The following is a 13,248-nucleotide window of genomic DNA, read 5'->3' on the forward strand; positions in this document are numbered from 1 at the left end:
AGACAGGAATTTGAAGGAGAGCTGAAAATTTGGAAGGCGGTTTGGTGGGGCCAGGAGGTACATGTGAGATATGGTTATCACAGGCTGGATCCTCCATACGGATACCCAACAGAAGTGGGTTGTAGGGGCTGAACCAGGCTTCTCCACTGACAAGCATTGTGCTCTGGATGTGACCTCACCACTTACTAACTTCCACAAAAGTGCTGTCTGAGCTAGTAGAAGTTTTGGGAGATGAAGTTACATGGACTTTGCCGACAGGTAGGGTGTGTAAGATGGAAGGAGACAGTAGACCAGAGGAATTAAGATCAATAGAAGAGCAGACAGGCAGAATATGAGAAACCAAGGCATCTTTGTGCCTGGAGAGGTTGGTGGTCTGGTCTCAGGACTCCTGGGTATGGCCATGAAATGTCCTGGGGAGGAGGGGCAGTGGCCACAATACATCGGAAAGCTAGATGGTCAGCTAGCCCAGCACAGGCAAGTATATCACCTCCTTTTAAAAACTGATGGTCTTAATTACCTTTTCTAAAAGACCAGAAAGAAATATGGCAAATGATGAATAGTGGTTTTCTTTATGTAGAAGGAATACAAGATGCTTTCTCCCCTCTATTTTTCATATTTTCCATAAGGAGTATGGTTTGTTTTTTTAGAGGAGGAGCATATTAAATTCAGGAAAAATGAAGGCAGGATGCCAGCCTAGGCTTGGGATGAGTTGAAGGCCTCCAACCATTGCCCACCTAGCTCTCATTGTACCCTGTCCCTGCATAAACCCACCCCCTTCCCCAGAACACACATCTAATGGATTCCTTCCCACCCCTTTGTCCAGGAAGGAGATCCCATATTGCCAGCTCTGTCCCTCTAGCTGAGTTCAAGTAGCAGGAGAAGCCCAGGGGAGGCCTTGTGCAGCTCCCACTTAGAAAGTGAAGGACAGGGTGAGAGTGGCCAGATAAATACTTTCAGGGCACCCTGGGGAGGTGACTGCACCAAGGGGAGAGCCTGAGAGGTTTGCTTTGGCAGCTTGCCCCACCTGGGCTCAGCACAGCCTTGCACAGAACTCGGTGTTCCAGAATGGGTTTCTGGAAGGAGTTGTGGAGAGGACAGGGAAGGAGGGCCAAGGTGCTTGCTTGGTCTGTGTGTGCCCCAGTTGCCACCAGGTCCAGGACAAGGCCCACTGCCCTACCACCACCCATGCGGGGCTGCCAAGGAACTTGGGGCATGGAGGATCACCAGACCTCCTAGTTCCATGAGAGGAAGTGGCTTCTGCTTGTGACATTCAAATATACTCACTATAATGGGTATTTCAAGTTGGCACACACAGGGCGGGACAGATCATAAGGAATTTGTCAGAAAACCATAGAGAGAGCCAAGAACAGCCCTTAGCCCCTGACTTGGGGCCTCTACCAGGCACTAAGGCATTGGTGCTACTGTTCCCTGACCTTGAATTCTGGTCTCTCTAGGATGTTTTTATGCCAGGCCTTGCTGTCCTTCTGTCTAGGAGGACATGCAAGCACCAGTAAGCGGGTTGTTCGCCCCTTTATATAAGCATGACTTATGGAAGTCTAAATTTCCAGAACAGCTACATTGTGTCTTTGGCTTATAGAATAACTCAGTTATAAGATTCTTATACATAAACTTCCCATCTATCCAAAATAGCAAAGAGCAAGATACCTACAGCCATGTGCCTATGTCTAATCACAGAAAGCAAGAAGGGACTGGGGGCTGCGTAACTGAGATTTCAAGCAGACCTAGCATTTGGTGACACACGGAGGTTCCTGTAGTCTACTTATGCAGGGCAGTGAGCTGGCCAAGCCAAGGGCTGAGCCCTTACCCTGGAGTCTTACAATCCATTAGGATGATAGAAATCTGCCCCAAATAGGCTAGCTACACCTCTGCTGTTTGCATAGCTTGGGAGCCCATGGGAGTAGGGGGCTCACAGGACAGCCCACCACCCCCTGCCTATGGTAGCCAGCACCATGGCCTACAGGACAGACCCCTCGGCCCTAGCTGAGTTCCTTAGCTGCTCTAAGGGCCTTGCCCAGACTGGGTAGAGACCATTCTGAGCTGGGCCAAGTTAACCATTGACTGGGGCAAGGTGAAGGGATGGAGAGGGGCTGAGGGAGCAAGTCAGTTTCTATATTGTAAGACAAAACCCAGAGCTCCCCCCTTACACCCCGTGACCTGACACCCCTTCCCCCCTGCCCCTAGCCCTCTGCCAGACCCCTGTGTCACTTCTCCACTCTGGATAAGACAGGGATACCCTGGATAGGGATGGGGAGAGGTTCCCACCAGACAGCCAGAAACATCCTTAAGGCTGGGGTTGGGGGTAGGAGGTGATAGGTTCCAGTTCAGCAAGAGTTAATAGAGAATGGCTCCGGAGTGAAACTTTCCCAGAAGGAGCTCTGCTGGAGGCCTGGATGGTCTCCAAGTAGCCTATGGGATGAGCCCGAATTCTGCCTGCTCACCTGGGGAGAGATGGGAGCCGGCATGCCTGCGTTCCCCCTCCCCACTGGACTTGTCAGCCGTGGAGACGGAATGGGGTGCCTGACTATGCCTTGGTGTTCTCGCCCACCCACCCTCTGCCTGTACCTGCAATCCGGACTGCTGCGGGCTGGAGGCTGAGACCTTCCCTAGAGAAGGAGCTGAGGGTAGACGCTGCTTGGGAGGAAAGCTGGGGGAGCTGGGGATGCCGCCAGGGTGCCGAGCCAGTCGAGGCTGGGGCCAGGTGAGCTGGGTAGGAGCAGCTGTGCAGCAGGTGCAAGAGAAACAGGTGCGGGAGCGGGTACCTGCTCGCTGAGCCTCCAGGAGTCAAGGTGAACCTGAAACCCAGCCCCTCCCGGCTAAGTAAACAGAAGCAGAGGCCGGCTAGGGCTGATGAATATTCATCACCCCAGAAATCCAATCCAGTGCCCCTGCACCCACCCAGAAGCCAGGGTCCTCCAGAGACCGCCTAGCCAGGAGGAGGAAATCCCAAGGGGAGTTGTGCGTAGGGGGAACAGGGGAGCCTCTCTCCTCAGTTTCCTTACTCGGGTGCCTGATTGCACCTCCAGCTGTAGCCAAGGTCGTCCCGCCCCGTTTCATGCCCCAAAGAGGCTCAGACCCCTCTCCAGCACAGACCATGCCTGGACGTTGCTCCAGGCATGACCGGGAAGGGGTTAAGGGCCACTGCTCCCGTTGGCTGAGAGGGACAGGGTGCACCCAGCTCCTTTGAACTCCAGAGTCGAAACCAGTCCCTGGTTAAACTGGTTGGCAGACCGGTTCCCAGGCTGTCCGCTCCACCCCAAGTTCAGTGCTCCTCAGGCAGGCGCTGGATAGTGGGCTGTGGTTCACTCCTGACCTGAAGGGTCCATCCTCAAGATCTCCCTGAGTCAGGGTGGGACGAGGGCCCTGGACCCTCCTTGGGCCACGCTCTCCAGACCCACCACAACCTCAAAACTCCTCATCCCCTCCTCCCTGGCTTAGAGGTGGGCTTCAGGAGCCTTGAAATTATATGCAGAATATAGCCTATGTGTGGGGGCAGTGGGGCATTTTTTTTTTTCGCCTACAGAATCATACTCTTATCAGACTCTCAAAGAGAACTGTGATGGTCTCCCCACCCCCAAGGTAACTTCCCCCAACCGTCCAGCCTTCCCTTGATAGGCCTTACTGAGTATTATAAAGCAAGCAAAACCTGGGGCGAATTATCCGAGGAGGAGGGAGGAAGAGTTCCTGGTGGGGCAGGAAGAGAGGGGAAGGCAAGGAGGTAGAGTGTGTAGAGACCTTCTCACCTGATGGCATGACCTTCAGGGGCAGCCCACATCTGGGAATATGAAGTCCAGCCATTCAGCCCCATGAAGGACACTCTGAGGGGCAATATTCACTTCCCACCAAATTGACTGAAGTTTTGTCAGGCCTGCATTATTGTTAGATTTCTCCATCTGCCCAATCCTACTTCTGCCTGGCTCCTCTCACAGACATTGATCCCTAATAAACATCTTGCCCCCAAAAGCTCACCTATCTCTGGAGAACACCACCTATGAACAGACATTTTAATTTTTGCTAGTAGGACGGAAGTGAAGGGGTAATTATTTTACCTTTTATATTTACATTTCCTTAGTGTACTGGATTGAATAGTGCCCCACCCCCAATTTATGTCCACCTAGAACCCCAAAATGTGGCCTTATTTGGTAAACAGGGTCATTGCAGATGTAATTAGTTAAGATGAGGTCATACTGGATCAGGGTGGGCCCTAAATTTAAAGACTAGTGTCTTTATTAGAAGAGAGGCATGCAGGGAGATGGGCCATGTCATGACAGAAGCAGAGACTGGAGTGACAGAGCTCAAAGCTGAGGAACACTAAGGCTTGCCTGCCGCCACCAGAAGCTGGGCGAGAGGTATGGCGCAACTGCCCCCAGAGTCATTGGAAGGAATCAACCAACCTTGCTGACACCTTCATTTCAGACTTCTGGACTCCAGAACTGTGAAAGAATCTGTTTTTGATGGTTTGAGGCACCCAGTTTGTGGTAATTTGTTACAATAGCCCTGGCTTACTACACACCTTGTTTCTAGTAAGGTTGAACATCTTTTCATACATATATTGGCCATTTGGTTTTCCTGTTCTCTGAAAGAATCCTTTTTTCACAGTAGAAAAACTTCTCCACCTCCCTATCTGATTGTTGTCCTTCTAGTATGCACTAAAATACTACAAATTCATTTATGGATTCCTGGACCCTTTGCACAATTCTATAGCTTTCCAGGGATCTGCTGCCCACTGGTTGGGACTCCTGTCTACAGGATTAAATTTCAACCCTTTGTCATGGACCTGAGAGTTCTTCGTCATCTCCCCTAGCCAACATCTCTTCAACCTAATTTCTTTCCACTCTGCCTAAAAATATCCTGTGCTCCCATAATAAATTTCTTCTTCTGGAGGAGCCATGCTGTCTTTTACCTTGTCCTTTATCCACGTTATTGCCTCTTCCCAGAATGACGCCCATCACTTCTGCTTCTCTCCTCTTCCTTCTGCCACAATTCATTCCCCTTCTACAAGACTCAGCTCAAGTGTTACTCCACGCAGGAGCCCGCTCTGATGGATTTCCGTCCTCATCCCATGCCTTTACCCCCAGGTTGAGTTGGATACTCTCCTTTCTGTTTCCTTAGCGCTCTGAGCACACCTCTTATTTGGTTCATGTGGATTTTTTTAAGTACCTACTGAACATGAGCACGGTGCTAGGCTCTGGGCATTCTTTCATGGGATTTAGCCCTTCACACATCATACTATAAATTTCTTTGAGGGTTGGGGCTATGTCTTCTTGTTAAGGACCCAAGTTCCTTGGCAAATGGTGCTTGGCAAACTACCCATGAAGTGCATGGGAAAGAGACTGATAGATAGGTGGTTTGGTAGTGGACTTAGTTTTCCTTCCCTTAGAAAAGCAGATTCCCTCCACCTGCCATGATGGGGATGATGAAATAATAAAATGAAGTGGCATCCTTAGGAGATGACCCAATTCATGAGGCTACCCAGAGAGGAGTTTCCCCCCCGGAAGACTAACAAAGGTGAAGAGATGGTGAAGGCATGGCTATCTAGGGTTTAGGGTGCAGTCAGTGGCCCCAGAGCACGACCCAACTGGCTGGCCCCTCGTGGGCCTTCACTGGCCGGTGCTTGATTTGTGAAGCCAGCAGCCCTGATGTCTTCAGCCTGTTTTCCTCCCTCCAGTTCTAAGCGATTCAGCAGAGTTGACTCCAAGTCCTGAGCTGTAGAGAGAGGGATAAGAAAAACTGCTGGAGAAGCACAAACCCCTCCACCCAGGCCAAGTGATCCTGGTCCCCGCTCATCACTAACTGCCTTCACGTACATGCCACACCTTCTCTTACTCCTTTCTTTATAAGATCCATTAAGCACCTGACACTCAATGTCAGGTGTCATAAAGATAAAAGTACTGGGGTTAGAGGTGAACAAGCCTGTCCTTCCCGCCCACAAAGTGCTCACAGACTAGTTGAGGAGATAGACTGAAAAAACAAAACAACAAAACAAAACAAAAAACCCCGACACAGATTACTCCTGCAAACAGCAGGAGGCCCAACTGAAGCTGCCGAGTTTCCAGGGCTTTCAGCCCAGCAGGCAGATATACCACACACACACACACACACACACACACACACACACACACACACACACACGTGCACACACCACAGTCAATGTGACTGTGAGCAAACACACAGAAGATACAGACCATAAAGTAATAAGCATATGGCAAATTAAAAAAAATGGATTATTTGATTATGAGGGGTAAACTTGCTTTTTATAGACATTGCAGGAAGATAAGCAATGGGTGTTCTTGCCCAGGATGGGTGTGGTAAGAAAGAACTTTGGAATAAGGCAAGGACTATAGGGTGGGGAGTTCTAAGTATCTCGAGGAACAACTGGGGAGAAAGTGGGAGTCTGGCTGAAGGGGAGGGAAGAAGAGACCTGGGGCTGTGGTGGCTGAGCTGCAGGAGGGTCAGGCAGGGCTGTGGGAGAAGCCATACCCTAGAGAACAAGAGTGCAGGCTACGGAGCCAGACAGGCCTGGGATTGAATCCCAGCCCCACTAACTCCTAGCTGTATGATCTTGGACAAGCTACTTAATGATCTAAACTTTGGCTTCTCTGCCTTTAAAATCTGGCTAATCATAGTACCCACATTATAAGGTTGTTGGAAGGATCAAATTAGATAAGGCTTGTATAACATTTAGATCTACACTGGCCTGAGGCACATGGTTATCACTTAATAAGCAAGCTGACAACAACAAAGGGCGGCAAAGCAGCCTGCATACACAGTACCCTGGGGCTATGTGCTCTCCCGTCCCAAGTTGGCACAAGCCTGCTATGTCCTCCCTACCTCTCTACATGTGCTCCTCTCCCCCAGACGGTGTCCTCTGCTAAATCATCAGAGAAGTGAGAGATTCATAGAAGCATCCCACATCCTCTCCCCGCTACTTTACAGATGCTGGGAGCCCCAAGGACCTCGTGCACACGCCACATCTTCTCTTATTGGTCTGCCCTGGATGCCAGACCACTTATGTGCTCATCTGCCCATAGGCCCTGAAGTTATCTATGACCCTGAAAAAAGACAAACAGAATACTGCCCAAGCCCACACTCCTATGCAATCTGGGGCAGCCCCCCTGAGGCCAGCAGCCTCTCAGAACTGTCCTTAAACATCCTTTTGTTCCATGAGTCACTCAGGGTACTACAGGTGGGGTTGGGTGCCAGTGGTCTCTGCCTCCACCAACTCACCTGGACTGGGCCTTCCAGACTCACCCTGCCCTGCTCTGTCCTGCCTGCTGATTCAAGGAGGAGAGATGCACCTTGAGGATAAGGTAGGGCCATGCTTCCCAGGATACCCCAGGGAGCCAGGAATACAGTTGGAGCCCAGAAAGTGTTTGTTTAATCATGGGGGAGCCCCAGCAATTCCTACAGTCTGAGTCAGGACCTGAAATGAGAGCCAAATTCTCGTGAGAGAGCCTTGAAGAGGCCCTTAGTTCTGCCCTATGAGCCATCTCAAGGAAGTCATTCAACCCATTTTATAATGATTAACGTTTCACACACACGTACACACAGAGCTGACAAAGCATGAGAAACTATATTAAAGCATGTTATAAACTGTAAAGAGTTATATACATCTAGTATGTTTATTTTTCTAGCATATAAACAGAAATACACTGAGATAGAATAGTGCTATCTCCATGTTAAGGAAATTGTGGCTGACAGAGAGGTTATTGAAATGATCTAAGATCTCACTAAGCAGAAATCTAGGTCTTCTCACTACTGTATCATCCTATACAATTCAATAAAAAATTTACTGCGTCCAAAGTGCTGTGCCGAGGAGGAGGTGGGGGTTCATTTAGAAAAAAACAGGCAGAGCTTCCTATGGGAGGAGCACAAAATGGCACACCCAGCCCTGTGAAACCCTGGGGATCTGTCCTCAGCCCACCCCCTCTCCTCACTCTACCCACTTCTCATGCCCCCTCTTAGCTTCAGCTACTACAGTTATAGACCCCAGTGCCTCCTACACACTTTCTACATGGGGGTCCCCCTGCACCACTAATCCCACAAATTCAAATCCAAAATCCCCTCCTCCCCAACACCTGTTCAGCATCCTGCACCCCTGTCTCAGGTGATGGCTCTTTTATTCAACCCTCTAGGTATTGTCCTTGCTGTCATTCTCCCCACCCCCACCCCAACACAGCCATTTGATTGCCGAGTCCCAGAGGTTAGGTCAGGCCCTAACCTCTGCATAATAACCGCCTGACAGTCTCCTGTCTCCAGTCTTATCTCTCATGAATCCATCCTCCTTGAAGGCAATCTGTACAGGTCCCTCCCTGCTTCAAACCCTTAAAACCCTCCAGTGGTTCCTCTTGGCTGGGGTGAAGTACAAGTTCTTTAAAGAGGCTCCCCATGATAGGACCCTTCCACCTTCACAATCTCTTCTCTGGCTACTTACTCCCTGCCTCACACCTTTTAGTGCACAGTAGCGAGCCTGCCTGCAGGGCCAATCTCATGAGCATGAGACCTATGCAGTGCCCACTGGAAATTCTTCACATTTTTTAACAAGGGGCCCCACATTTTTTAACAAGAGGCCCCACATTTTCATTTTGCACTGAACCCCACTAATTATGTTGCTGGCCCTGCCGGCCTGTTGTTCTCTGTACCCCTCTTGCAGTTTGTGGCCTCCAAAGCTTTTGTCTGTACAATCTCATCCACCCGCCTTGAGGACACCCCTTCCGCACATTACCCCTCTTTCGCAGCTCTTCCTTTAAGACTCAATTTCCGTGTTATCTTTGCGATGCCTCCCTTGACTTTCCTCTCTCTCCTTCCCTGCCCTAATCACCTAACACGCAGCAGGTGCTTAATACAAGTCTATTAGATAAAGTGAATGGGAGGGCAAAGTGTGACAAGTGACACAAGAAATCTACAAACCACGAGACTTAAAGGGAGGGAAGGCTGGAAAGGCATTTCTAACGGCCTCGAGGCTACGCAACTCGGCGCTAGGACCCGGCCAGCAGACGTGTATATCCGTGCGCAGAGGGCCAGCACGGCTGGGATCGGCTCTCGGGCGCCGCCTGCCGCCATCGCGCCGCCGCTGCAGCCCTCTCCTGGCGCCCCGCCCCTCTCCGTCCCTGAGCCCGCCTCGCATCTCCCATTGGCTGTCTTCTGTTCTCCCGCCCCTCCCGGGCTCAGCCATTCGGAGCCCCGGGGTGGTGGGGCTTGCGGCCAGGGGTGGAGCGCGCGCCCCAATTGGCTCTGAAGAAAGCGGCGACGTGGCTGGAGGAGGCCGGTTTGTCGCTAAACTGAGACTCTGCCAAGCCAGCGCTGGATTTCTAGTGGGCGGGGCGGGCCTGGGTCGTCGGCCGGAAGCGGAAGTGGAGGAAAGATGCAGGTGGGGGTACGGGAGCTGGGGAAATGGGGGGCTAGCCTGGGGTCCCTGGACTGGGTTCAGCCCGTCCTTCCCTAACCTGCTTCCTCGGCCTCTCTCCTGGGCGGGCGCAGTCTTCCCCAGCTCGTCGTTTTTGCCTCGCAGTGTGGCAGTTGTGCCCGTGAAATGAGCGCGCGAGTGGCACGCCCCTTCCCTGCGTTCACACCCCGATTTCTGTTGTGTTTCCCGCTAGGACCATCAGCACGTGCCCATCGACATCCAGACCAGCAAGCTGCTCGGTAGGCGGGGGCGCCCCTGCGCAGCCGCTTGTTTTGAGGAGTCCCGGCCCTTTGCCGCACCCTGTTGCCAACAGCTGGGAGCCTTGATGCCCCCAAGGCCCCTGTTGAGGCACTGACCAGTCGCCATGTTCAATGTCTCCATTTGTGGCGGAGCTGCCTTGTAACAGGAGCTGGAAGGAACCATACACAGAGTCTGTACTTGACCAGCGTTTTCTACTTTAACATTTGTAACATGTGCTGTCAAATCATATTCAGGCACAGAGAGGGGGTAATAGCTTCCTGTAAAGAAGACGGTCATGTACTGAGTGACAGATCTGAAATTAGAACTTAAGTCTGTCTGTCAGGCTCCAATGTCTGTGCCTTTTTTATTATGCTGGGAAAAACTCTCCTTCCTTTCGTTTTATTTATTTTTTTAAAAATTTATTTATTTGTTTTTATGGTGACATTGGTTAATGAAATCCAATAACTTTCAGCTCCTTTCGTTTTAAAAGCTTCCATCTCTCCTTGACTCCAGGTGTAAGAGGGACATAGACCCAGTTAGAGATAAAGACCTGTTAGTGGCCGGGACACCTCGCTGCTGTCTGTATCTGATCTACATACCTCCGTCCCAGTTCAGGGCCAGGGAAGGGCCTCTTCATTCTGACTCCTCCAGGGCAAGTGCACAGCTCCTGGGTTTTTAAATGCTCATTGGATTAATTGATTTGATGCCAGTTTTGTCAAGATGACGCCTATCTCACTACCTCGTTCCTTTGCTTCTAGTTCCATGACATCCGCAGAATTTTGCTTCCTGAAAAATTTAAAGGAATACAGCAGAGGGAGTATAATGATAACTAGTGTGGGACCCCAGTGTTTGACCAGTTGGCAGGTTTATTAACCAGGAAATGTTCTGAATTCACCACTGTGGGCCATTTAATCAGTCCTGTGTGGTGGAGCTTCTTTAGATTCATTTCAGATTTGTTTCAGTTCTTTAGCACATGTGCAGTTTTGGTATATGTTGTTGGTCATGAGAGGGACCAATAAAACAACAACCATTCATTGAGGGTTTGCTCTATAGCAGGTGCTGTTTTAAGCACTTGACATTGTAAAAATGAAGATCACTAAGATTTATTGATCCTTGCCATGTGCCAGGCATGGTGCTCAGTGTTTTATCTGCATTCCCCCTTGTACTCGGTATCTTATTCCCATTTACATATGGGAAACCGAGGCTTAGAGAGCTTGAGAGACTTGCCCAAGAGAGTTAATAATTAGAAGCCAGGACCATCTGACCACAAAACCTAGCTCTTAGCTCCCGCCTACTGAGAAAGCATGCATGGCTATCAGCTACTCACATCCTCCTCTAAAAACACAAATCTGGGCCCAAACTCCAGGAGGTCAGTCACGTGATCAGTCACATGTGCAGGCTGGTATTTCACTGGGTGGAATAGACCAGTGCTATCTAGTCCTTAAGGCACTATAGGTATTAAAGGCTTTGCAGTTGTTCATTCATCCAGTATTTGGCATAACCATCTGTATTTTCCATTGTCATGATTAATCCCAGCCCTGAGGAAGTGGAAGTTGCACAGCATCCTTTGTCAGTAAGAAAGATATAATTACCCATAGAAGCCAAAATATTATGGAGAATTTAGAGTGGTCAAAAGTAGCACTTTGATGTCAAGATCAATTTAAAGTTTTTTTTTTATACCCGTGTCAAGGCAATTGCTCTATGAAGTAGGCTGCCAGAGTCTGTTTAGCCCTAAGCACCCCTTTGGGCCTGTCTTTACTCCTATCTCCCCTTGACCTTCACACCTTAACCAATATGAATACAACTTTCAGCCAATATTTTAGTGTTTTTTACTTGAATTAGTGATGGAATTTTGGCCATATGAATGGGAACGCTGTGATCTGGGTGTTTCTCGCAGATTGGCTGGTGGACAGAAGGCACTGTAATCTGAAATGGCAGAGTCTGGTGTTGACGATTCGAGAGAAGATCAATGCTGCCATCCAGGACATGCCAGAAAACGAAGAGATCGCCCAACTGCTCTCTGGATCCTGTGAGTGCTTTGGGCTACCTTACTGGGACCTCTTTCCTGAAGCAGTATATAGCAGCTAAGCTGCTCTCCTGTTGTTTAGTCTCAGGGCAGACCCTAGAGAAAGATTTCTGTTTGGGCATAGATGCTGGTTTCTTCCAACACAAACTGATGAAGGGCAGAGCTAAATGCACATGGCCGACCCACGCTAAAATTCCTGACACATACATGGGTCAGCCATGTGCATTGGCCAGAGTAGGTGGGAAGATACTGGAATTCTTAAAGTCTTACTTGCTTTCCAGACATTCACTACTTCCACTGCCTGAAAATCGTGGACCTTCTCAAAGGCACTGAAGCTTCCACGAAAAATATCTTTGGCCGGTACTCTTCACAGCGAATGAAGGCAAGTGTGGGCGAGGGTGGTAATGGGACCAGAGCCTCTCTGGTCTCTCTGAGGATCAGGTGGAGATGCCTACATGGGATGCTTCCTGCACTTTTTCTCTGTCCCTATAGTTTATGCCAAAAGTAGCTCCTGCCCCGGGTGTACATTTCAGACCTGCTGCTTTGGGAATTGCTCGTTGGCACCATGCTCTTACAGTAAAGCGGGTGGTCCAGCCAGCCTCACAAAGGAGGACGAGGAGTTTGTGTTTGGTGTGATACGAAAGCTTCCCCCGTTTGGGGATTGAGCGGGCATGTGGCTGCTGAGTGCTGTTCTCGCTCACTTTCTGTCTCTGTTCTTCCCCAGGACTGGCAGGAGATTGTAGCCCTGTATGAGAAGGACAACACCTACCTAGGTAGAGTGGCCCAGCCTGGGTGTCCTGGCGTCTGTGGGGAAGCCCACTCCTGGAGCTGTGAGACACTAGGCTTCTAGGAGGCACAGTCCGTGTCGGGGAAAGAGGTTGGGCTGTAGATGTTTGTAAGGTAGGAAAATAAATTCCACAAAGAGTGTTGGGAAGAGGAGAAGGACCAGGCAGGTAGCAGGCATTTGCTGGGCCTGACGCAGCCGGTGTTTGTGGGTCCTCCACCACTGACCTCTTGGTAAGGTGGACTGCAGGGTTCTCACCCTCTCTGCAACCCCATTCTCTACTAGGCAGAAGACGCATGGAGCATCCTTGGGGCTATATTGGGTCCCTGAGAGGGTAACTAAAGGGCTGATTATAGTTTGGGTGTTTTTTCTAATAGTGCAAATAATAACAATAATAGCTACTATGTATCAAGCACCTATTAAATAGAAACAATTGTACTTGGTATTTTACATGGCGTCTCTTTTTTAATCCTCACAGTAAATATGATTGTCCCTGTGTTACACGTGAGGATTGGGTTAGAAGGGTTAAATGGCTGTCTTAGTTTCCACAACTAGAAAGGGAAGGAGCTGGGAGGCCACCCCCATGCTCTTCGCCACCGTCTAGGGTATATGTGTGCCTGGCCTGGGGCCTGCTTGCCTTACGGTGTAGGTGTCTGAGGTGAATTTCCTGGGCCCTCCTCAGTGGAACTCTCTAGCCTCCTGGTTCGGAATGTCAACTATGAGATCCCCTTGCTGAAGAAGCAAATCGCCAAGTGCCAGCAGCTGCAGCAGGAA

General features: G+C 50.0%; 1 protein-coding gene across 3 annotated transcripts in view; it reads left to right on the top strand.

The window, feature by feature from the left end:
* Positions 1-9,242: 9,242 nt before the first annotated feature.
* The window catches only part of CDK5RAP3 (CDK5 regulatory subunit associated protein 3), a 9,295-nt gene continuing 5,289 nt past the window's right edge, over positions 9,243-13,248 (top strand). The window contains exons 1-7 of one of the 3 annotated variants that reach the window (XM_025041797.1): positions 9,251-9,388; positions 9,618-9,663; positions 10,178-10,316; positions 11,562-11,693; positions 11,972-12,072; positions 12,415-12,463; positions 13,157-13,244. In XM_025041797.1, coding sequence (XP_024897565.1) covers positions 11,651-11,693; positions 11,972-12,072; positions 12,415-12,463; positions 13,157-13,244 — 281 coding nt within the window. In that variant the 5' untranslated portion in view covers positions 9,251-9,388; positions 9,618-9,663; positions 10,178-10,316; positions 11,562-11,650. Of the gene's footprint in view, positions 9,395-9,617; positions 9,664-10,177; positions 10,317-11,561; positions 11,694-11,971; positions 12,073-12,414; positions 12,464-13,156; positions 13,245-13,248 lie in introns of all 3 variants that reach the window. The other 2 variants (XM_015599382.2, XM_006924748.3) reach the window with 2 other exon arrangements.

This window comes from Pteropus alecto, unplaced genomic scaffold, assembly GCF_000325575.1.
Source record: "Pteropus alecto unplaced genomic scaffold, ASM32557v1 scaffold98, whole genome shotgun sequence".
Taxonomy (NCBI): Eukaryota; Metazoa; Chordata; class Mammalia; order Chiroptera; family Pteropodidae; genus Pteropus; species Pteropus alecto.